The following is a 23560-nucleotide window of genomic DNA, read 5'->3' on the forward strand; positions in this document are numbered from 1 at the left end:
CTGGGGCAGCCTCTGAGGGGAGGGAAGCAGAGGCTTTGCCTCCCAGCAATTCCCACTGATCTCATTGCAGCCGTGCTCTGAGGCAGGAAGGGTTTCCCTTGCCAGTCCTGGAGTGCACAGCTGGGAAGCGTCACCCCTTTGGATGTGGAAATGAGGGCGTTTATCCCTCGTTTGTACTCGAAACCTCGGTCTGGGCAGAGCTGCTGGTGGCTCTGGGAACACCGAGGGGATTGAGGACACGATCTCTTTGTGCTCCCAAAGCTCTCTGAGATGTGGCCGTGTTGATCTCCACTCTCAGAGGGGTGGGTTTAACTGGACAGCCTGGGCTGGCCTGGCTGCACACTGGGAATGTGCCTCTGCTTACAGAGGTGATGGCTCTGCACCAGGACTGGGGTCAGGAGGGGTCTCCTCATGGGCAGAGTGAGGGGGGAAAAACTCCTTAAAACAGCATCTTAGGGGAACAGGACAAACCACGGTGTTCCCAGTGTTCAGGCTGGCTGTAATTCCCGTGCCATGCTGCTTGGGAAGGGGATGGATAGTGACCTTCATGTTATGGTCTCATGACCCACCATGCAGAGCAGCTGAGCCGTGGAAGGGGTGGCTGCTGGCTGCATCCGTGTTTTTTATAAGCATTAAGTGATAAAATGTGGCTTTGCTACAGCAGATGCTCACCCTGTGCACTCTCACCGGGGTGTTGGTATCACACAGCTCGGGGTGTGTTTTGGACACAGGGCTTTTTTTTTTAGCTTTTAACACTCCTGCAGTTCACAGCCACCGTGAAAACGTGACAATCACTTCCCCTGCAACGTGTCTCTCCTGCGTGTCCTTCCCAGAGGGTGGGAGAGGGATGGATTCTCCCAGCATGGAGAGACCAGCCCCTGGCAGGCACCAAGAAAAGGCTTCAGCAAGTCCTGAGACCACTTTTTGTGTGTCTTGCAGCGAGGAAGCTGCCGGGAGCACGTGTGCTGTGGGAGGAGTGTGGAATTCCGGCATTCCTGCGATACAGAATAGTTTCCACATCCCACGATAACTCCAAGGGCAGCAAACAAGTCCTGCTTCTTGTTGTGAAACCAGTGTTGTATTTTATAATTCAATTAGAAGGAGTTTCTATATTCCCCACTAAAAACCAAAACCCAGGTGGGAGGTGGTGGTTTTCTGCTGGTTCCAAAGAGTGAGATTCTGCATTTAGGACAGCCTGGGATGGAGTCTCCTGGTTTTACCACCAGCAAAGCACTGAGTTGATTGGAATTTGCTGAGAGGAGGCATTTCCTCCTTGCTGGGAAGTGTGTGCAGGGCTGCAGGAAGGGGAGGCTGTATCCTTTGCACTTTCTAAATGGAGACTGATTTGCTCCCTAGAAGCTGCATAACTAAGTAGTTCCTTATCTCCTGGCTGCTAAAGGTGTTTTCCTCTCTGGCATCTCATTTCACTGGGTGCAGAGTCCTGCTGGCTCCCAGTGCTCCTCTCACAGCTCTGTGACAGCAGGGGCACCGGAGCTGTCGGGAAGTCTCGGTGGGGTTTGGGAACATCTTTTGCCTGAGCTTGTGTCTTCAGCCCAAACAGCTCATTGTCAGCTGATCCTGGCCAGCTGTGGCTTGTAGTGCCTGGAAAGGGTGGAGAAATTGTGTTTGTTTGGTGGTTTTTTTTCTAAGACACTTTTGGAATCTGCTGCCAATGTGCCTCTGCCAGGAGAGGGGGGCAGAGTGGGGAGCATGAGGGGGGTGCCTGCGCTGGAATCTCTCTGCTCTCTCCATCCCAAAAGGGACCTGAGCCCTCCCTCTGATATAAAGCAGGTATTTTGGGTTCCCCTGGTCAAATGAGTCAGTTAAAAACTGAGCAGATCAAAAGGGATGTTGTGAAGCACAAGGACGGGAGCTCTGCTGTGTGAGCCACCATCTGCCTTCTCCCTTTTTCACCCTCAGGCTTTGCTTGAGAAAACCCCTCACCCCTTATAATAATTCCTGAGCTCCCCCTGTTTTAGGAGTGCTGAGTCTTCCCAGAGGGGTGTTTATGATGCGAATGTTTATGAAATGGATGCTTCGGGCTCTTCCCGTCCTGTCTCGGAACAGAAAAACATTTTGGGCATTAAAGATGCTCTGAGTGCCACCTGCTGGAATGTGCTCGAGGGGTGGCAGGGTGCCCTCGGCTCTCAGCCCCTTTGGGGTGGCACAGCCTGTCCTGTGGCTGCAGACACTGGTACCTGTCACCTTCAGCCCCTTCGGGGTGACAGAGCCCATCTCATCTTTACTGTGATGCCTTTACATGTTCCTGGGAGGGTGGGGAGGCCCTGGCACGGGTTGCCCAGAGCAGCTGTGGCTGCCCCATCCCTGGAAGTGTCCAAGGCCAGGTTGGATGGGGCTTGGAGCTTGGGTCTGTCTGGGGCTTCCAGGATTTTGCAGTGTTTCCTTCCTCTCCATCCAGCTGTGGAGAAGGGGATGTGGGTCACTGTCTGACACACAAGAGGAGTGAATGTGCTGGTGAGAGAAGGGGCCATGAAAAGAAAAACAAAGGTAGAACTGCTCCACCTAAACACCAAACGGGGTGGGGTAAAACTCTGCTGCCTTGGTCCGAGGTTTCCCTTTTTAGGGATTTGTTTGTCACCCCCGTTGTGGGGAGCCAGGATCACTGCCTGGAGTAGCAGCAAAGTCCTTCCCAAGGGTCAGCAAGTTAGTTTTACACTGAGCATTTGGCTACCTCTGTGAGTGGAGAGCCATTGCCATGAGGAGGATCGCAGAGTGCTTCTAGGATGCTCAGAGTCTCAGGCTTTTGTTTTAAGCCATATGGGGTGAGGCTGCTGGTGTTATCCATGCCAAGACAGAGCTGGTCATTCACTTCTCCTGGCTGCTCTGGCCCTGTAGGGGTTGGGGCACGAAGGCAGTGATTAACAGGATTTCTAGACACCAGTGTTACCAACAGCTCACTGGGCAGAGGCCTGTCTGTGTCCCCTGGGTTTCCTCCCCCTCCCTCATTTTTGGTTGGTTTTGTTTCTCAGGGCACCGATAAAACAGTCCTTGGAGATGGTGTGGGGTGAAACGTGCAGCCCTGTTCCCTCTCAGTAATCCCTTCCTGCAAAGCTCCTGCCAGGAATCCGCCCCCGTCCTTATCCACTTATTGGGAAGTTCCAGTTCCCGGAGTCCCTGGTGTTCCTTAGCTGTGTTTGTAGCAGTGACTCTGTCCAGGACTTCCACCTTCAAAGCCCCCCCGCCGTGGCCCTTCCTCCCCAGGCCCTGACATCCCTGAGGCTTTTGTCTGTTAGGAAATGCCCTTGTTCAGTGTGAAGGCTAAGGAAACCTTCTCTCCCTGCAGATCCTCCTGGATTACTCCAAGAATCTCCCTCCTCTTTTTAAGTGCTGTCCTTGACCCCAAAGATTTACACTGTCCTGTTTCTCCCTCCTTCTGCAAAAGCTGTTGCTGTTTCTTTGATGACTCAGATGGGCACGGGCACATCTTTTCCCTCCATCCTCTGCCTGCTTTTATGAAACACCCAGGACTGAATTCTGCAGCTTTTCCTGCTCTGAGTGTGGCTGGAAGTGGCCGAGGAGCTCAAGTGAGAGCTCTCATGTCTTTTCCCCCAACCTTTTCCCGTTGTGGACCTTCACATATTAATGCAAAAGTAACTCTGTCTTATAAAAATGCAGCGAGCCAGTGATCAGACCCTCACCCTGAGCAGGCAGCCCTGCAGTGATGCTGGATCCTGATGTTTGGGATGATGCTGGAGTCAGAAAAGCAGAGCCCAAAAGGTTTCATGCCTGGAAGTGAGGGCAGCCCTATGGCCCGGGAAGGATGTCCTGGGAATAAACCTGTTGGAACACGTGCAGGGGAGCAGGACAGAACCTCCTCTTGGGCAGAGAGGATTTTTAATCTACTTGAGGTTTCAAATTATTGTTTTCTTTAATTGTGTGTGTGGTGTGTGTAAGCCTGAAAAGAGGCAGCCTTGGTGTTTAATCCTCAAGCACAGCCATGACTCTGCAGTGCCCACTGAATTAGATCAAGTGAAACTCTCCGATTCTCCCAGGTGGCCTTTTTTTTTTCTTATTTTTGGCAGTTGAATGAAACTGGTGGCATCTCACAAAATGTTCTGCTTGGCTGGACTTCTGTTTTCAACTGCTCACTCTGACCTGGCTCCTGACTGGGCTCAGGAAGGTGTTTTAAAGATTTATTTTACTTCTCATTATCCTGCTCTGACTTTTTTAGAAATAAATTCAATTAATATTCCCAATTTGAGTCTTGTTTGCCTGTGATGGTATTTGGTGAGGGATCTCTCCTGGACCTTATCTCAACTCATGAACCCTTTGTTATATTTCCTCTCCCTTGTCCAGTTGTGGAGGGGAGTGAGAGAGTGGCTTTGACATCCAGCCAGGGCCAACCCACTACGGCCTTTTTGGTACTGTGACTCAGATTCATGAGGATTTTGATTCAAGGATAGCACTTGGGAGAGGTAAAACAAATCCTGAGCGATGTCAGGGAGTTGAATGATCGCGGGGAACTTCTGTTGTGATTGTGGTGGAGGGACAAGGGGTGGATTTTGTGTAAATTTTCCACTTTCGTTCAGTGTTGTGGTGACGTTAATTTGATTTTTGTGGGGCGTGGCGGTGCTGACGTGGTGGTGGCAGCTCAGTGTGTGCAGCACAGGCACCTGGTGACACATCTCAGCTCCCGGGAGGTCCCAGAGGAGCTGGGGCATCCCCCTGAGGGCAGGTTTCCTGGGGGGGGTGCTCAGATTTCCTGGAAGTCGGTGGAAGGCAGCAAAACCAGTTCAAATCTGCAGCTGCTGGCACGGCCATCTCACCGTCCCCTGGCTGTGGGCAGCACTTCCTTCTGTGGCAAAATGGCTCACCCTGAGGCACTGCTCCCTTCTCCCCATCCCACCCCCCTGCACGGGTCCAGCCTGCCCTCTGTGTGGGCTGGTGGCTCCCTTCACACACAGGTAACCCCAACCTGAACCCTTCACTTGAGTGTCTCTGCTCAGGGAGGGACAGAGGTGCTCAGGGACGAGCATCCTGCAGGATTTCTCAGGCTCCCAGGGGCACTGGAGGGGATCCACCACAAAAGCACAGACAAAAGGACGAGGTTCTGGCCAACCCTTTGCTTGCAAATGAGACCAAGGGCCAGCCCTGCCCAAATAAGGCCTTTGCAGGAGGGCAGGTGGTGGCTGGGGAGGTTTCTCTGCTTTGTTTGTTCCCCTTTTTGAGAACCACCACTCAAAAAAAAGAAAAAAGCTCCAGGCAGAGCAGCCTTTGCTCTCCACAACAGCAAACATCAGCCTCGCTCCCTCTGCAGAGCTGCAGCACCTCTTGCTTCCCACTGATTTCGGGCTCCCTCCACAGCAGGAGCTGCTGCTCCACAGGGGGGTTGTTGCTCTGGAGCAGGTCCCATAAAATAACTTCATGCAGAAGTCGGGAGTGTGAGGCTCCCACGTTCCATCACCCAGGAGATGCCTGTGCTGGAGGGGTCTCAGGTCATCTTCACCCAGTGCCTCCTGGGCAGCAGCTGAAATCTCTGCTGGGACACCCCCCTGGTCTGGCGTGGGACACCATTCCCACTTGGGAAGCGTGTGGATGTGACAGCAGCTGCCTCTCCTCAGGCTGCAGTTCTTCACACCATCGCCTTCCTGTTTATGAAACCCTGATCCTTCCCTCCCAGTGCTCAGTGGGCTGTAACTGGATCCTTGGCAGGAGGCACAGGCAATCCCTGGTTATTCTGATTTAAATCTGTAGGGCTTGTGAGTGTCCTGTTTTATGGAGCTGCTGTCAGGAAGGTGGAGGACGCTGGAGGTTTGTCCTGCACGGAATTGGATTACAGGATCTGTGCATTGGGAAGCGTTTGTGTGTGGCAGCACTGGATTTGGGGATTGCCTTTCCTAGTGCTGAGGTGCCAGTGGCAGCAGGTCCATGCAGAGTTTACAGCTGGGTCTTGGCTTCAGTGCCAGTGTCCAACCCACCACCCTGCAGGCAGTGTCACCTCTTTTCCACAGGCAGGGGGAAAAAGGGGGGATGTTTTTGAGCTAAAAGAGGGGAGATTTAGATTAGATACAAGGAAAAAGTCCTTCCCTGTTAGGGTGGACAGAGAAATTGTGGCTGCCCCATCCCTGGAAGTGTCCAAGGCCAGGTTGGAGCAACCTGGGCTAGTGGAAGGTGTCTCTGCCCATGGCAGGGGGTGGAACGAGGTGGGCTTTAAGGTCCCTTCCAGCTCAGCCTATTCTATAATTCTATGCTTCCCTGCCCCATCTCAGGGGTTATCTGCTGTATCAGGTCCTTGGGACGCTGCTTTGGGGCCCCACGTGAGGTTTGCACACCCACATCTCATGGGAGGGTTGCACAACCCTGTCTGCTGGCTCAGGGGACAGATCCTGCACCGAGACACTGCTCTGTGCTCTGCTGCTACATGTGCAGGGACACCTTAACAAGGACAGGGATGGGAACTGGCCAAGTCAGGCAGTGCAGACATGGGAGCAGAGAGGGAAGAAGGGCTTCAGCCCCGTGGTTCTGGATCAGTTCTCTCCCAACTTCCATGGAAGCAAGGAAAACAAGGAGCCACATGTGCACTCCCAGTTCCCTCAGGAAACCAGCCACATTCAGCTGTGGCTTTGAGCACCTTCAGTGTAACAGACTCCTACCCTATGTCTAATCTAGATCTCCCCTCTTTTAGCACAAAACCATTTCCCCTTGTCCTGTCACAACAGGCCCTGCCAAAAACTCTGTCCCCATCTCTCTTGGAGCCCCTTTAGGCCCTGGAAGGGGTTCTAAGGTCTCCCTGGAGCCTTCTCTTCTCCAAGCTGAACACTCCCAGCTCTCACAGCCTGTCTCCAGAGCAGAGGGGCTCCAGCCCTTGGAGCATCTCCATGGCCTCCTCTGGCCCTGCTCCAGAAGGTTCATGTCCTTCCTGTGCTGATCCAGAAGCTGCTGCCTCCTTCCTGGCCCCTTCTTTGGAGAGCTGCAATTCCACCGATCCTACAGGGAGAGCATCCTTGCTGGACTCAGCTTTTGTGCTGCTCAGAGCAGGGGCAGGGAAATTTTGAGGAAGGAAACCACAGAGACTCTCAGCTGCTTGTTGGTGCCTCGTGTAGTGCCTGAAGTTGCCCTTTCTGTGCCCGTTTTCCCTGCGTGTGACACGGGGGACTGGCCTGACCCTCCTGAAAAGCCAGCTGAGATTTGCTGATGGCTCTTTCCATGCCTAAGCACCCGTAAAGCCCGTCCAGTGTTCTCGTTTGGCCGCTGCATTGTGCAGCCGTCGCCGCACAAAGCGATTTCCCCATACGAAACTGCGGTTTCCTTTCAGCAAAAGCTCCCAAAATACATCCCAGTGACATAACTACGGGGTTCTCGTGCTGCTCTGGGCACTGCTCCGGGCTCCAGGCTCGGGAACCAGCTTGGAAAGGATGGGAGAATAACAGCCTGAAGCTTTGGAGATGCTGAGGCTCCTCTTCCGCAGCAAGCCAAGGATCCAGGAGGCAAGTGTCTGATAAAATATCTGCTCTGTCTCTTCTGCAGGACACAAGAAATCGGGGAATTGCCCGATTTTAGAGAGCCAGACCTTATCCAGGCTTAATTTACAACTTCTCTTTTGGAAAAAAAAGGCATTTTGGAGGGTACCACTGCTTTCTAAGAAGTGTCTTTCCTCGGTGCTGCCAGATTTTGGGAGTGTTTTGGGACCCAGAGCATGTGTTGAAGCAACAGAAATTAAAACAGCTTCTGGTTAGTTGTTGATGAATAGGAAGGGAAATGCCAAGAGCAGAATCTGTTTCGAGCTTTTGCAGGGTGGTTTTTTTTTTTTCTTCTTCCTTGCATTTAGATGTGACGGTCTCAACCAGCAAAGTGACAAAACGCGAGCAAAAACAAACCTGTCTCTTGGCTTCTGGCTTGTAAAATCCTCCCTCAAAAAAAAAAAAGGGGAGAGAAAGTGGGAAAGAGGACTCGTATTTTGAACTTGGGGAAAAAAAAACCCCTCAGCATGCCCCCAGCCCCTGATCTGAGGTGTCTCAGCCTCCTGTGAAGGCAGCATTGGGAAGTTCAGAAAAGTTGTCTCCTCCTCTGACTTGAGGGACCTCTCGGGCTCAGCCCCCGCTGGTGGCTGGGGGTGTCCTTCTGTTTTCCAGGAGCAGCAAATGCCATTTCCCAGCAGCGCAGGGATCTGTGTAAAATGCCTCTCTGGATGCTGTGGGTGATGGAAGGTGGCTGGGAGCTCCCAGGAGCAGCGTGTGCTGGTGGGATGGACCTGCAGAGAGATCCGTGCTTGTGCGAATGAAATCCATCCGTCCCCATCCCAGGCAGGGTCTGGTGCCTGCTCTGAAGGAGCCAGGAAGGAGCTGGTTTCCTGGTGGGTGGGTGGGATCCCCAGGGAGGGGGGTTTTGCTGAGGTTTTTGTGATCACTTTTCACTCAGGAAGGGGTTCAGTTGGGGTTTTGGTGGATGTGTCAGCCAGCTGCCCCGGCATCCGCTTCCTGCAGTGACAGCAGCAGGACAGCCACCTTCTCCCAGTCCCAAAGAGATCCTGCCTGCTCCTGCAGCAAGGGCAGAGCAGTGGAGAGGAGGAAGAAGAGGTGACTGCAGGGGCCCCTGTGATCTGGAGCTGAAAATCAGTTAATTCCTAACTCTAATCTCACTGTTCTCATGCGGCTCCTCCCATTCCTCAAGGCTTGCTTTTCCTTCTCTTCTCCCTCTCTGTAGCTTTTGTCCCACTTCCAGGTCACTCTGTGCCCACCCACTTGTCACTGCTGGCACTGTGGGCTCCATCCTGCTCTCACACTTCCTGAGAAAACACCAGAGAAGTCACAGCTCGAGTCCCCCTTTGCTCCCTGCAGTCACGTTTTATCTCACCCACAGCCAAAGACTTGAACCTCTCGGAGGAAATGTTTCAAATCTGATTTGAGGGGTTTTGGGGGGTGATTTTTCTATTCAAACTTGGCTCGTGGTCTAAAACCAGGGGAAAGAGTACCTAGATGAGATTGCAAGTCTCTGTACCTTCATCAAAATACACCAGGCTTGGGGACTGACCTTGCAAAAACTTACTGACCTTGCAAAAACTTACTCCTGCCCTTAAGTCTGAGTTTACTGGAGGAGAAGGAGCTGTTTCCTAGCTGAGAAGCAGTCCTCTTCTGAGCTCCCCTTAAATGCTTCTGCATCTCTCCCTATGAGGGTTCACAGACTCACATCTGGCCCCAGAGGCAGCACAAACTGACATTTCTGATGCTGGGGACGTGTCAGAGCAGCTGGGCTGGCCCTGCCCTGCCCTCAAGGGATGTGGGGAGCTCTGGTATTTGAGTATGTTCCTCCTGGTTGCTTTAGAAACTGCTGAGTGTGCCCAGGAGAGGAGCCCAGTCTTTGCCATGGGGGTGCCAAGCTTCTCTGCAGACCCAGGACAGATGCTTTTGGAGCTTGTCCAGGTGTAGCAGAGAGTAAAATCTGATCTAGACATTAATCAACCTGCCAGAAATTAATTCTCTCTCCTTGGTGCCCTGATTCTTGGGGGACATGTGTAACCAAGTGCCAGCACCGTGTCCTGAGCGCTCTGTCAGAGTTTATCAAAGCCAGTCAATATAAATTTATGTAACAGGAGCTGGCTCCAGCTGCTCTCCTGGAGCCACCACACAGCTCAGAACCACATCCAGAGGAGCAGTGGCTGGTGGGACACCACCAGTGACTGTGAACAGCTCGCCTGGTCTTGCTGAACAAATTAGTTGGGAAAAGTTTCATGGAATATCACAGCCCCTCTGTGCTGATGCTTGTCTGTTGTTCCACAGGTAAAATCCGACATCACCTGGATAGAGAAAGACCTCGTGGACGCAGCAGACAAGGTAGGAGAGCCCGTTGCAGTGGGCACCTCAAGGAGACTCATCTGTTTCATTTGCATTTTGTCCCATGATGGGTCGTCCCACATCAGGGACCTCTCTGAAAACAAAACCCTTTCCTGCCACCCGCCCCTGAGGGCTGAGAGCTCTGTGGGACTGCTGGTGCAGAGAACAGCTCTGGCTCACGTGACATCCTGGACTTGGCTTCATCCTCCTCCTCCTTCCTCCCCACACCAGCCCCCTTTCCGTGCTGTCGTTTGCGTCTCCTGTGGTTTTCTGATCTTGTCGCCCTGCCGGGGTGGGCACTTTCAGTTGTGTGGACACAGCAAGGGGGAATTTTATTGTCTTTTTCTGAGGCTCCTCTCCCCACGCTTGTAACACAACATGGAAAATTGTCTTGGCTGGGACAGGATTTATCGGGAGCTGGCTGCTCTCCCTCACTGAGCAGCGTGAGGCTTCCCTGGAAGTGGTGATGCTTGTCTTTGGGCAGCACGTTGTGGACACGGTTTCTCCTTCCCTAGAGTGTGGCAGGGTGAGGGAGGTTTGAGTTTTTTGGGGCTCCTGGCTGTACCCAGCAGCTGCACAGTGCTGTTCCCAGCTCCTTGGGCCTCACCAGCCACCGAGGTTCCCACCGTGGAGCTGGGACCAGCTGCCTGGCTGGTATTAAGTCATCTGGGTCTTTCATTATTGGTTCTCAAAAAGCACGTTCTGGGGGTGGAGGAGGCAAGACAGTCATAATTTGTCTCTCTGGTCCAAACCAAGATCCCCTTTTCATCCCCTGCGCTCTCTGGAGTAATTCAGAAATAACGCTGACACGGAGCTATTTCCAATTGCAAAGGTGTGTGGGTGTCTTTTGACTCATTTTAAGGGGTTTCTTTCTTACCTGCACACCCCAGGGTCTTGCTGTGGAAAACATCTGTCTGCTCTGATGGAAAGGTCAAAGGGGAACAGGTTTGGAGGGGGAAGGAGGCAAAACAAGCCCTCTAAAACCTCTGCTCTGTCCTGCCAACAATCTGAGCCACAGTGGGGTCGGAACCTCTGAATCAGAAATGCCCTTAAAAACACCTCACATGGACCTTCCCAGGCTGTTCTTAGATAACTCCAGCATCCACAGCAAGGAGTCTCGTGCAGCATAATGCAAGTGAAGGACTGAATTCAAATCCTAGTGATGCCTGTGGGTTTGATTCACCCTGAATCCCATCATCCCGGTGCCAGTGTGAGAGCAGAGAGACGTGCAGCTCTCCGAGGTGGTGTCACACTTCTCTGTGGGTTCTCAAGAGCTTTCCTCTTCCTTTTTAAAGAGAAAAGTGGCTTCTCAGAGTTTTGCCCTGTTGTGGAAATACCTCAAAGCTCACAGCCTGACGTGAAATTCGGGCAGCACTAGATGGAAATCAATTTAACTAGACCGTGTGTGTTTTCTATCAGTGTCTTGTCTGAGCCAGGGAACCCAAACACGAACGAGGAGCCGTGAGATTATTATTTTTTTAAAAAGGAAACCCCCCCACAAAAAAAAAAAAAAAAGAAAAAAGCCCCAACCACAAGAGCTGTTGCTGGGGAGTGGGAGAGTGAACCTGCCTCCGTGTGACCGAGTCTCTCGTCCCCACTGCGCATCTGCCACCGCCTCCAACCACCTGTATCTCCTCATCCGGCACCCCGAGCCCCCCCCAAAGCCCTGGGAGCTGGCAGGGGTGGCGGTTCCTGGGGCTGGACGATGTGGATCGGGATGGGAGGATGGAGAGCGACCCTAAACTTCCTCGCCTCTGGGCGTTCCTCACCCTCTGGCTGCAGAGGAAGCACCGAGCCAAGCCCTGCAGCCTCCAGCTGCCTGCCCCCAGCCAGCTCTCCAGCCCGGTCAGTACCACGGCCCTGCCTCCCTCTGCTTGCCTTGCTCCTGCTGGCTGATGCTCCCGAGGGATATTCGGAGCAGTCTGGCTTGCTTCTCTTTCTCTGCTTTCTGGGATGGTATTTTAAGGGTGCCGTTGGAAGAAACTTGTCTCGGTGTGCTTTTGTGCTGGACACTTGTGGTGTGCTGCTAACCAGGCTGCAGGAGCTGCTGGCCAGAGTCCTGAGCTTTGAATTCCAAGTTACTGGACGAGTCCACGGGAGGGAAACACTCCCTTGTGTCAGCAAGATGCCAAATGGCATCTCAAAGTGTTTCTCAGTGTCTCTATCAGCAGTGTCTGAGCTGGTGCCACTTCTGGCCTCGTTGGTGTGTTTGGTCTGGCTGTGTATGCAAACCCTGCCTGCCCTCAGCTGCAGCTTAGGCTGCTGAAACCACTTGCAGTTGGACATGCCAGGTTTTGCTGTTGCAAAGAATTCCCACAGCTGTGGAAACACGGCTCTGCTGCTCCCGAGGAGCTGTGGAAGGAGGATCACAGGATGGTTTGGGTTGGAAGGGAGTTTAAAGCTCATCTTGTCCCACCTCCTGCCCTGGGCAGGGACACCTTCCACTAGCCCAGGTTGCTCCAAGCCCTGTCCAACCTGGCCTTGGACACTTCCAGGGATGGGGCAGCCACAGCTTCTCTGGGCAACCTGTGCCAGGGCTTCACTTCCCTCACAGGGAGGAATTTCTCCCTAACGGGTCCTGGAGGGTCCAGACACCTCAGAGGTGGATACAGGAGTTCACTTTAAATGTTCCTCTCAGCATAGGTGTGTGTGTGGTCATACAGCTGCTGGTGATGTGCAGAACTGGTTTCTCTTTAGTGTTTTCAGGAAGATGAAGGGAGGGGAAGAACCCACAGCTTCCACTGGTCCCCTCCCTGGGTCTCTCCCTGCTGTGGGGTCACTCCCTGGAGAGCTGGACCAGCAGGAGGAGACCTCTTAGCTGGCTCCTGCTCCAGCTCTTGGCCAGAGGTGCAAAGCTGTTTCTCATGGCAGCTTTCTGCAGGGACTAAGCCTTCAAACGAAACCAGAAATGCAAAGTGGCTGCTTTAAGCAGGAGATCATAAGGAACATGAAAACATGTTGTTGCAGGGATTATAGGATCCTTCTCCCCTGTGATCACCGAGGCCAGGGAAAGGCAGGATAACACCAGGGAGCTCCTCTGCCCCTGCCCCTTCCCTGTGCTCGGGCTGTCCCTGCTGCACCCCTCGGGAGTGTGGGCTCCTCTGCCAGCTCTGAGTGTCTGAGGAACACAGCAGAGAGCAAAGCCACCACCATGGAAACAGGGCCACTTCCTAAGCTAGAGAAAAGCCCAGCCTGGGAGCGGGGAGGGAAGGGTGCTCGGTGCAGGTGGGCAACCACATCCGCAGGCACTGGGAGGGTGGGGACTGGGCTGGGGCAGAGGAGAGGCAGGGCCTGGCACTTGGTTCCTGTTGGGTTGAAAAGCTGTTTTGATTAGGTGCTTCCTAACCAAGTGTCTGAGTAATTTTAGTAAATAAAGTGTAATTTCTTTTCTTCCCCCCAACTCTGCAAGGGGAAAAACGAAATAGTAGCTGGAACTTTCTGCAGCCTCTGATGGTCATGTCTGCCCAAGGGTCAGGGAGAACCGAGCTTAATGCACTTTGGAACATAACTGCTGACCTTTGAGTCCAAAAAGCAACCAGGCCATATCTGCACTGGATAACGTGGGAGGGAAGTGCTCAGGAGCCTGGACTTGCCCCTACAAGATGTCCAGCTACAAGGGATTTATGGCCTGAGTAAGAGTCACGTCTGTAGGAGTGGGAAGTTGAGTCCAGCCTGCCCTGTTGGAGAGGGGCTGGAACAGGTCAAGCTCAGAGGAAATCCAAGTTCAGATATACTGACTGGGCATGATAAAGAGAAGTAGAGAGAAAGGCACAGATGGAAGACTAATAGTATAAAAAGTCTCAGTGTATTTGGGATGCAATAGAAAGCAGCACAAGGTGGTTTTTTTGGGGGCTTCAGTCATCAGAGGTATGGAAAAGGTTTGCTGGGAACACGAGGTGTTGCAGCATCACCTCAGGGTCTGTGGCTGTGCTGGAGTGCTGGCCTAGCGCCATTGATGAGTTTATTCTATTCATGCTGATTAAATCTATTTTTTCTTCTTTTTTTTTTTAAGTAAAATAATGTGTTTTAAACAAAACATGTGCCAGAGACCTTGGCTTCCCCTCAATCTTCTTGAAGCCTTGAGTCTGTTAAAGCATCATCTGTATGTGCTGAAGATGCACTAAGACTTATGTTGCAGAGTTGCTCAGATTGCCGAGCAGATGGGCTCCAACATGTCTGATTTTTGCCAGCCCTGGCCCTGTTTTGACAACAGTGCCGTATTTTTTTTGTATGTTGTGGGATTTTTAGTGGCATAAACACTCCTGTTTTCGCTACCAGTGCCTTAAAAAGGGAGGTGCTTTGCAAGCACTCCTCTGAAATGCAGTTCAAAGCAGCGCGGCACCCGCAGTGAGCGGAGCCGGCGGGAGAGCACGGGGAGTTTGCCAAGGCTGCCTGGTGCTACCTGCCCCTGACTTATTTATTCCAGATGTCGATACCTGTGACAAGCACCAGCTTTCATGGTTCTCTCAGACGTGGTTACTGTGGTTACAGTCCTTGCTCCATAATCCGATAGGGCTGCTTTCCCTGGTTCAGGAGTCCCGGCCAACCGTGTCTCCTCTTTTCCAGGGTGAAGGTGTTGTGCAGGAGTTCAACATCACACACCATGTGAAGGAAGGCTCTGAGAAGGCTGATCCCTCGCAGTTCGAGCTCCTGAAGGTGCTGGGACAGGGCTCCTTTGGCAAGGTGAGATCACTCTGTCCCATATGCCACGACAGAAATGATTTTGATGACAGAAGGGACTGTCCCCAACAAAACCACTTTCCTGGTTCCCACTGGACTATGGAAATCTGATGGATGAGCCCAACTGAGCAAATGGGTGCTTCTAACCTGGAAGGTGACTGTAGTGATGCCTTTCCTAAGGGAATGTCCAAACTGCCCTGTATTTCCTTTTGCAGATGGTCAGGAGGAGAGCAGGAATGTCCTGCTCGTGAACGCAGGTGTCACACAGGGCAGAAGGGCCTCCTGCAGCTCTTTAGCTGCCTGCCAAACTGTCAGTCAAACTGAGGGCTTGAAGGGCTCAGGCATGTTCCTCCCTTCTCAGAACTGTGTGCCAGGAACTGGTTCTAGTCCCTGTTTATGGTCCAGTTTCCCTTCTGTGAAGCAGGAAGGAAGTAGCCTGTAACTCTTATCTATTTCAGCATGTAAATAATCCAGTCTCTTACAGACCATCTGCTGGCACATTAAATCAGCTTCATGTCAATCAGTTATCAGCTGACAGTGGGGGCTTGGACAGGACTGTGTGCTGTTTCCTGGGCAAATGCAGCAGTGGCTTTGTAGAATCAGAGAATCATTTGGGTTGGAAAAGACCTCTGAGATCATCCAGTCCAACCAGTAACACTGCCAAGGCCACCACTTGCAGGTGGTGTGTTTTTGAAGCTGCCTAAAACCAGGTAGAATGAGACACCAGGGAGAGGAAGGAGGTAAAAATCCAGAGGATGCAGGACCTGAATAATAAGGAGTTGATCTGACTGACAAACCAGCAGGATTTGTGGTACATTGAAGCATCAGTGCTTCCAGTCACAGCTCCCAGGCATCAGCCAGAGCCCCATGGGAGCTGCAGGAGTGAGCAGGAGGTGTGGAAGGCAAGAGGAGGGAAGTGCAGCACGAAAACACAAATGCTGCAATGGCTGGAGGTGGGGGGTGAGAGGAGTCCACACACAGCACTTCCCTGAAAACCCCACGGGGTTTCACAGGAGGTACAGCTGCTCTTTAGGGTTACTGTGAGGTCTGCCACTTTGGGAGGCATCCAGCTCCTACTGCCAGTGTTTAGTGCTTGCTGAGTGTGCTGTTCTTCTGCCTCAGGTTTTCTTGGTGAGAAAAATAACACCTCCAGACAGCAACCACCTCTATGCCATGAAAGTGCTCAAGAAGGCGACACTGAAAGGTAGGAAGGAGACTCTTACTGTGATGCTCTGATCCTCCCTGACTTAAAGAGCACTGGGGAAATGTCACAGCAGTCCCGGGGTGGTTTAGGTAAAAGAGGAGCATCTTTATCCCAGCCAAACAGCCTCCTTTTCTCTCCATCTGCAACAGACCCTTGGCTCAAGCTGCCTGGTGCTCAGGGGCTTAAGGCTGAGGACAAGTCTGGGGTACTCTGAGGCTTTTTCTGTGTCTGAGCTGTTCCTGTCTTCCCACAGTGCGTGATCGACTAAGGACAAAGATAGAAAGGGACATCCTGGCTGATGTGAACCATCCCTTCGTGGTGAAACTCCACTATGGTGAGTGTGGAGCTGTTTGGGATGCTGGGAGAGGGGCTGCAGGCTCCAACAGACTCTTTGCTTTTAAACGCAATCCCCTTAACACAAATCCTTTCCTGGAAGGGTCTGTGGTCCCGTGCCCGCTCCAGCTATTGAATGGGGAACAGAGAACAGACCAGGAGAAGATGTTGAAACATCAAATCCTTGAGATTAAAACATTAAATCGGGAGAAACTGAGAAAGCAGAGTTAACTAATCAAGCTAGAGTCAGCTTTGTTCGCTGTGAAGTGACCAGTGCCTCTCCTGGGAAAACAGCCCTTTCCGTAGGGCTGGAAGGGAACCAGACCCCCATAAAAGGAGGATTTTCTGCAGTGCCAGAGTGCTGTGGTGAGCTCCCATTTCAGCAGCACAGACAGGCCATCTCCTTTACCTCAGATATCAGCCCTACCTGTGTTTAACCCCGTAACCACGCAGGGCATCTGCCCAACTGGAGCCACTGGGATTTAAGTGATTAATGGAACACCACGGAGCCTTCCCTCAGTGGAGGGGTCTGATTCCCTCTCCGGCTTGTGTTTCAGCATTCCAGACAGAGGGGAAGCTGTACCTCATCTTGGATTTCCTCAGAGGAGGTGACCTTTTTACTCGGCTTTCCAAAGAGGTGGGTATGCTCTGGCATCTTGGTGGGTTGCTGAGGCTCCCAGTTCATCTGTGCTTAATGGCCTGGAGAAGGGACTCACCCTTGAGAGGGGTGGAAACAGCCTCCAACCTGCTGCTAGTCCACAGCTGGCAATGGGAGAGGGTGTTTTGGGAATCCTGTGTTCTGGCAGGAAAGCAGCAGCACAGGCAGCAGGTCTCACCTCTGCAGCAGCTTCTGCTGGGCATCATGTTAATAACAAAAACTAAAAGAGGGGAGATTTATATTAGATGTTGAGAAGAAATTGTTCCCTTTGAGGGTGGTGAGGCCCTGGCACAGGTTGCCCAGAGAAGCTGTGGCTGCCCCATCCCTGGAAGTGTCCAAGGCCAGGTTGGATGGGACTTGGAGCAACCTGGGACAGTGGAAGTCGTCCCTGCCCCCTTCCAACCCAAACCATTCTGTCATTCCATGAATGGATACTTAAGGATGGGGGGCGAATTCTGGGAAACTTAGAAACAGCAGGAGGGGGCAGCATGGACGTGAAGGGTCTCACTGCTGGCGCTGTGACCCCAGCACCTCTCCTCTTCCTGTCCCTCCCTGCAGGTGATGTTCACCGAGGAGGATGTGAAGTTCTACCTGGCGGAGCTGGCGCTGGGACTGGACCATTTGCACAGCCTGGGGATCATATACAGGGATCTCAAACCAGAGAAGTACGTGTGGCCCATCTGAGCCAGGGATCCCAGTCCTGCATCCAGCCTCGAGCCTGTAGCCAGCCCTCCACACAGGCAGGGCTGGAGGACGGCCCAGGGCCGGGCAGATGGGAGGTGGCAGTGCCAATCCAAGGCTGCCGCTCCTCAGATCAGTGGTTGTGGCCAGGAGGCAGCATGTGTGCACCACGTGTGTGAACAGCAATCCTTGGCAGCCTCTGGGCTCCTGCTTTAAGCAGTTTGAGAGCCTTTGGGGGAAGAAGGCACCAGGCTGGGCCTCTGCATGGCTTGGTTCTCCTTGCCTGGGGTATGTGGGGACCAGAGCGAGTGCAATGTGTGTGGGTCATTTGTTCAATGTGAAGCTGAGGATGTAGAGAGAAGGGAGCTGCTCCTGGTCCCACTTATGTCTTGGTGGTGGAGCTTAAAGCACTGGGAGAAGGGACAGATAACTGTGGGGGGAGGCGGCGGGTCCGCTGAGCCCTTGGAGGTTGACGAGCTTAAAATATGGGATGGTATAGGGCCATTCCCATGAGAACAGTGAAGTTAATTAACTGTTCCCATAGACAGAGCAGCCTTGAGAATCAGGGAGTTGACTAGAAAGGAGATAAACAGGATGGAATGTGCAAGGACAGAGATGTTGGCTGTGTTCACAATTGCAGGTGTTAGTTCTTTGGCGTTTTGTAGAAACTATGTTTACAGAAAGTGTGTGGGGAAAGTGGGGTCTAGCTGCCTTAATAAAGGAGGCTGCTGTGCTTAGGGGGCAGACAGCTCTCTAGACTACTCTGGTCTCAACTCTCTGAGTGTGTGTGTCTGCTTTTTCTACTGACCAAACTTAACAATACGATAGATACCCCAGATATGACAGATAACTTTCTCCTCTGGATTTTGGCAGCGCCTCAGACCAAGCACTGCTGTGCTTGTTCTCACCAGCCCTCACTGCAGACAGTAACAACTTGTTTTTTCCATTCCTGCTGTAGCATCCTCTTGGATGAAGAAGGGCACATCAAACTCACAGGTGAGGGACTCCACAAGGCCTTGGGCTCCAGCAAGGTCGCTTCTTGAAGTACGGAGCTCCCTGTGTGACTGCTCAGGGCACGTGGGTGTGTGTGCTGACAGACTTTCTCTTGTGTAGATTTTGGCTTGAGTAAGGAGGCCATAGACCACGAGAAGAAGGCCTATTCCTTCTGTGGGACAGTGGAGTACATGGCCCCAGAGGTGGTGAATCGCCAGGGCCACTCACACAGCGCTGACTGGTGGTCCTACGGGGTCCTAATGGTGCGTACCCAGCCAGCGTGTGTGTGGGCACTGGGAGGAACAGCTGCCCCAGCTCTGGAACACCCAGACACGGGTCTGTGTGTCTGCCAGACCTGCTGACCTGGGGTGTTCCCCACGCTCCCCAAAGGGCTCCGTAAGGGGCTGTCCCGGCACCCAGCCAGGAGCTGGGTGGGTTTCCCGTGGGAGGCAGCGCTCCCGAGGGGGCTGTCCCGGTGAGCTCTGGGATGTGGGGTTCCTGGGGTACATGGGGGTGCCCGTGTCCACCCCAGCGCCGGGATGTGGGTGTCCGTGCAGATCTGGTGCCACCATCTGGCAGCTGCTGAATCCCAGGAGCCGGCGCTGGCCTGAACGTGTTCCCACTGCAAACCTTGTGATCCAAAGCTCCTCCTGAGAAAACACGGTGCCTGTGAGCTCTGTTAGAGCCAGGCTTGGGATCCCTCAAGCTTTTCACGAGCAGAGGAAGGGGCAGTGAGATCTGTGCAACCCTCAGCCTTGCCCAAATGTGACCACCCCCCTTTTTCTCTTTCCCTCCCAGTTTGAGATGCTCACCGGTGCGCTGCCCTTCCAGGGGAAGGACCGTAAGGAGACCATGACCCTCATCCTCAAGTAAGAGGAGTTTCTCTCTCCTGCCTGCATAGGAGGTGCTGCTTTTTTGAGCCGTGTTGCAATTTGGGGGCTCTCGCAATTTAATGGCGTTATTTGGCAAGCGGCTTCCTACCAACAGTTAGTTAGAAGGGTGCAGTGTAGATGCCAAGGGGATGACTGTGCTTTTTGGGGGTGGAGGTGCTGCAGTCAGCCTGTGGCTTGACTTCTTTAAACCTGCAGCTGATTGCAAAACTTCCTTCCCAGAGCGAAGCTGGGCATGCCACAGTTCCTGAGTGCCGAGGCACAGAGCCTCCTGAGAGCCCTGTTCAAGAGGAATCCAGCCAACAGATTAGGTAAGACAAATGTTTTGTTTTCCTTCTAAAATACACCTGATGCCCTATCGGGGCCTCTCTCACCCTCCTGGGTCAGCAGCGTGTTCACACTTGTGCTCAGTTAATGGTTAGTTGCAGCCAAGTTCTCCATCACCCCTGGCTGTGTTGTGTCCACGACAGTCACCCTCACTCTGTCAGGGGTTTAGTGCAACGTGCTCCGTGGTGCATCTTGCAGGTTCTGGACCGGATGGGGCGGAAGAGATCAAGCGCCATCCTTTCTACTCCACCATTGACTGGAACGTGAGTATTGGGAACATAAAAGCAGATTTCTTCACCATTCAGCACCAGCAATTCACTTCTGGCAGCAGGAATAGCGTGGTCATGGTGCTTGACCAGCCATGGGAGAGCACCAGCCCCTGTCCCCATCCATTCCAATAATCCTTCCCGAAACTAAAATTCTGTTTGTCACAGAACTGTTGCATACTTGGGTTGCCTGTCACCTCACCTCAGATTGAATTTACTCATCTGTCAGCAGAGAAGTGCAGGTTTTAATTGGGGTTTGGCACAAGGTTTGTCATGCACTAAGTGGGAAGGAATCAGGGAAACGTTCCTGGCAAGGAAATCAGGGCCATCACTGAACTGGCATTTCCCAACTCCCTACTTTGCCACACAATTTTGTTTCTTCCCTGTTTTCCCTTACTCGGTAAGGGATTTGAAGATCCCTCCTAATACTTCCAAGGTCCCTGCAAGCTGCTAGACTGACCCTCCAGCAATGCCAGTAAAGCTTATTTTCAATTTTTGCTTCAGGAAGCAATTTAAAAAGGCACTTGTGGGAGTTTTGGGATATGAATGTCCTCCTAATGCATCTCCTCTGGCCATCCCTGGGGAAATACGTGTCAGCAAAGCCCTAATGGGAGTTAGGAGGAGGTGGGAGAGCCTGTCAAGGAAAATACTTTATGGATGCTGCACTTGGAGTGGGGGCAAGTTGCCTATAGAACACTTATTTTCTTGACTTAATATATGATGTAACGTGTAATATTTCTCCACAAACTGACTCAAAAGCAACCCACCAGCCGAGAAGTCCTCCCTCAGGCTGCTGAGCTGTAGCTAAATGCTAAGCCAGGGAGTTTCACAAAATCTCTTTCCTTGCCAGCCTTGGCACCCTCTGGAAGGATGCACCTGTCAGAGCACTCTCTGTGTTTTGCAGAAGCTGTACCGCAGGGAAATCAAGCCCCCCTTCAAGCCTGCAGTGGGCCAGCCAGACGACACCTTCTATTTTGACACAGAATTTACGTCGCGCACGCCGAAAGGTTTGTGTGACTTCACACAAAGCCAGAGTTTCCTGTGTGAGATGATGCTCTGTGGTTTAATATTTAACACCGCAGAGCATCTGGTGCCTGCAGGGCAAGGTTTGCCTCGGGCTGGTGCTGCCAGCTCAGATGGTTCCAGCACTGAGGGGGTGGCCCGGCCATAGAGATGTCGGGCTCTTCTCACAAGTCAGACAAGAGGAAATGGCCTCAAGTTGTGCCACGGGAGGTTTAGGTTGAATATTAAAGAAAATTGCTTCGTGGAAAGGGTTGTCAAACCCTGGCACCCTGGTGGAGTAGCCATCCCTGGAGGCATTTAAAAGACGTGGATGTGGCACTTGGGGCCACGGTTTAGTGGTGGCCTTGGCAGGGCTGGGGGAATGGTTGGACTCGCTGATCTTAGAGGGCTTTTCCAACCTGGATGACTCCATGATTCTCTGTGGGGTGTTAGGGGTAAGCTGGGTGCTGCTGGTGTGGCTCTTGTTTGGAATAAACTCAGCATCAGCGGTAGCTCCTGGGAGCAAGGGGAAGGCTTGCAGAACCAGCCTTCTTCAAGCTGTGTTTCCACTCCTGTTGCAGATTCCCCAGGTGTCCCCCCCAGTGCAGGGGCCCACCAGCTCTTCCGAGGCTTCAGTTTCGTGGCGCCCGGATTGATAGAGCAGGTGAAACCTGCCCAGCCACCCCTGCATTCGGTTGTGCAGGTAAGAAATGGAGACACTGAAACAACTGTTTGAAAGTGCAGAGATACTCCAGGTCTGTACCGCCCAGAGCAGCTCTGACAGGAAGCCCGAGGCGGTGTCTGTTTGGAATTCTTGCATCCTGTTTTTCTTTCATTTCCATTGACTGTCACACTGTGCACAGGTTGGCAGGAAAACGTGGGGCTGGGGCTTTTCCTCTCCCCAGGTGGATCTGTGCTGGTGGGGGTCTGTAAATGCCTGTGGGTTGAAGGTGCCACCCAAACACACCGTGCTCAGGGCAGACAGTGTTATCCCACTGACCTATATCTGCCTTGTTCTCTTCTCCTCCCTCTCCCAGCCGGGAGGAGAAGCTGTGGGATGTAGCAGACAGTCTGCCAGCTCTGCCAGTTAACTCATCACATTGCACAAACCCTTCCCTGAACCCTCCCAGCTCATCTCTCCTTTCTGCTCCTGCAGCAGCTGCACGGCAAGAACGTCCAGTTCAGCGACGGGTACGTGGTGAAGGAGGTGATCGGCGTCGGCTCCTACTCCGTCTGCAAACGCTGCATCCACAAAGCCACCAACATGGAGTACGCAGTCAAGGTCAGAGCCCTGCCCTCGGAACTGAGCTCCCCTGCTAGATTTTTGCCCAGAGAAGCTGTGGCTGCCCCATCCCTGGAAGTGTTCAAGGCCAGGTTGGACGGGGCTTGGAGCAGCCTGGTCTAGATGTTCTTTAAGGTCCCTCCCAACCCAAACCATTCTGTGATTCTATTTCTGCTCATCCCATGAAGAGCAAAATAACATCCAGGAGTGAAATTGCTTTCCCTGCTCGTGTAGGGCCTAAAAGGACAATGTCTGTGCTCCTGTGCATGTACCTGCACTTCCCTAGGAATAGCAGGGAGCAGCATTCTCTTCCCTCAGAGGGAGGAGAGCATCTCACCTTTGCTTGCAAAGCTGTGGCTACACGAGATCTTAACAAATACAACAGACATAAAACTTTGGGGATTAGGAACACAGAACTGATGAGGCAGCTTCCCCTTCTCCAACTGCTACAGAGAGCAGGGGAGCAGATATGGCACAGGAGCTCTGCAAGGCCCCAAACTCAGCTTGTGTGCTTTGTCCTGGCCCCTTTCTCACCCTGTTATGACTAATGCTGCTTCTCCTTACTCCTGCAGATGATTGACAAGAGCAAGCGAGACCCTTCTGAGGAAATAGAAATCCTGCTGCGGTACGGGCAGCATCCAAACATCATCACCTTGAAAGATGTGAGTGTGGCTTGAATGACTTCCCTGTGTTTTGGTTTAGGAAGTGCAGGCTGCTCAGGGAGCAGATTTCAGCTCCAGCACGGGTGGCCCAACAGCCCAGCTCGATGTGTCGCTCTGTCTCTGTTATGAAAGGTTCTTCCCCCAGAGGGTGGTTGGCACTGAACAGGCTCCCCAGGGCAGTGGGCACAGCCCCAAGGCTGCCAGAGCTCCAGGAGTTTTTGGGCAACACTCTCAGTGACAGGGTGGGATTCCTGGAGTTGTTCTGTGCAGGGCCAGGAGCTGGACTTTGATGATCCTTGTGGGTCTCTTCCAACTCAGGATATTCCATGGTTCTGGGGTGGCAAAGCATACCCAGAGCCGCCTCTGCTGATCTCTGCTTCTTGGAGGTAGAAGCACAAAAGGGAAGCTCTGGAAGCACTTTTTGGTTAATCCCCTCTCCACGTGTTCTTTGGAAGGTGTATGACGACGGGAAGTTCGTGTACCTGGTGACTGAGCTGATGAGGGGAGGGGAGCTGCTGGATAAAATCCTCAGACAGAAGTTTTTCTCAGAGAGGGAAGCCAGTTCAGTCCTGCACATGATCTGTAAAACAGTGGAGTATCTGCATTCCCAAGGGGTGAGTATGGTCTTTCTGGGAATTCTCTGGCATTACACTGTGCTCCCTCTCCTCCAGGGAGCAACTCTGCCCGTCAGGACAATTATTTCTTGCTGGTGTTGCTCTCTTGGCAAAGCAGATGTGGGACCAGAGCAGGGGTTGAGTGTCCTAGGCAGCTTTCAGACCTTTATCTACCTG

The 23560-nt window shown here is 52.7% G+C and overlaps 1 protein-coding gene across 2 annotated transcripts in view; it reads left to right on the forward strand.

Annotated features, from left to right (window-relative positions):
- The window catches only part of RPS6KA1 (ribosomal protein S6 kinase A1), a 38866-nt gene that overhangs the window by 12227 nt on the left and 3079 nt on the right, over positions 1-23560 (forward strand). For both annotated transcript variants that reach the window (XM_027706057.1, XM_027706058.1), the window contains 16 exons: positions 9738-9791; positions 14358-14474; positions 15594-15675; positions 15929-16009; positions 16566-16645; positions 17225-17331; positions 18306-18343; positions 18461-18603; positions 19139-19209; positions 19453-19541; positions 19756-19820; positions 20728-20830; positions 21407-21528; positions 21982-22107; positions 22680-22769; positions 23225-23383. In XM_027706057.1, the coding sequence (XP_027561858.1) occupies positions 9738-9791; positions 14358-14474; positions 15594-15675; positions 15929-16009; positions 16566-16645; positions 17225-17331; positions 18306-18343; positions 18461-18603; positions 19139-19209; positions 19453-19541; positions 19756-19820; positions 20728-20830; positions 21407-21528; positions 21982-22107; positions 22680-22769; positions 23225-23383 (1527 nt within the window). The remainder of the gene's footprint in view (positions 1-9737; positions 9792-14357; positions 14475-15593; positions 15676-15928; positions 16010-16565; positions 16646-17224; positions 17332-18305; positions 18344-18460; positions 18604-19138; positions 19210-19452; positions 19542-19755; positions 19821-20727; positions 20831-21406; positions 21529-21981; positions 22108-22679; positions 22770-23224; positions 23384-23560) is intronic.

Source organism: Neopelma chrysocephalum, unplaced genomic scaffold, assembly GCF_003984885.1.
Source record: "Neopelma chrysocephalum unplaced genomic scaffold, ASM398488v2 Primary Assembly neopelma1_361, whole genome shotgun sequence".
NCBI classification, from domain to species: domain Eukaryota; kingdom Metazoa; phylum Chordata; class Aves; order Passeriformes; family Pipridae; genus Neopelma; species Neopelma chrysocephalum.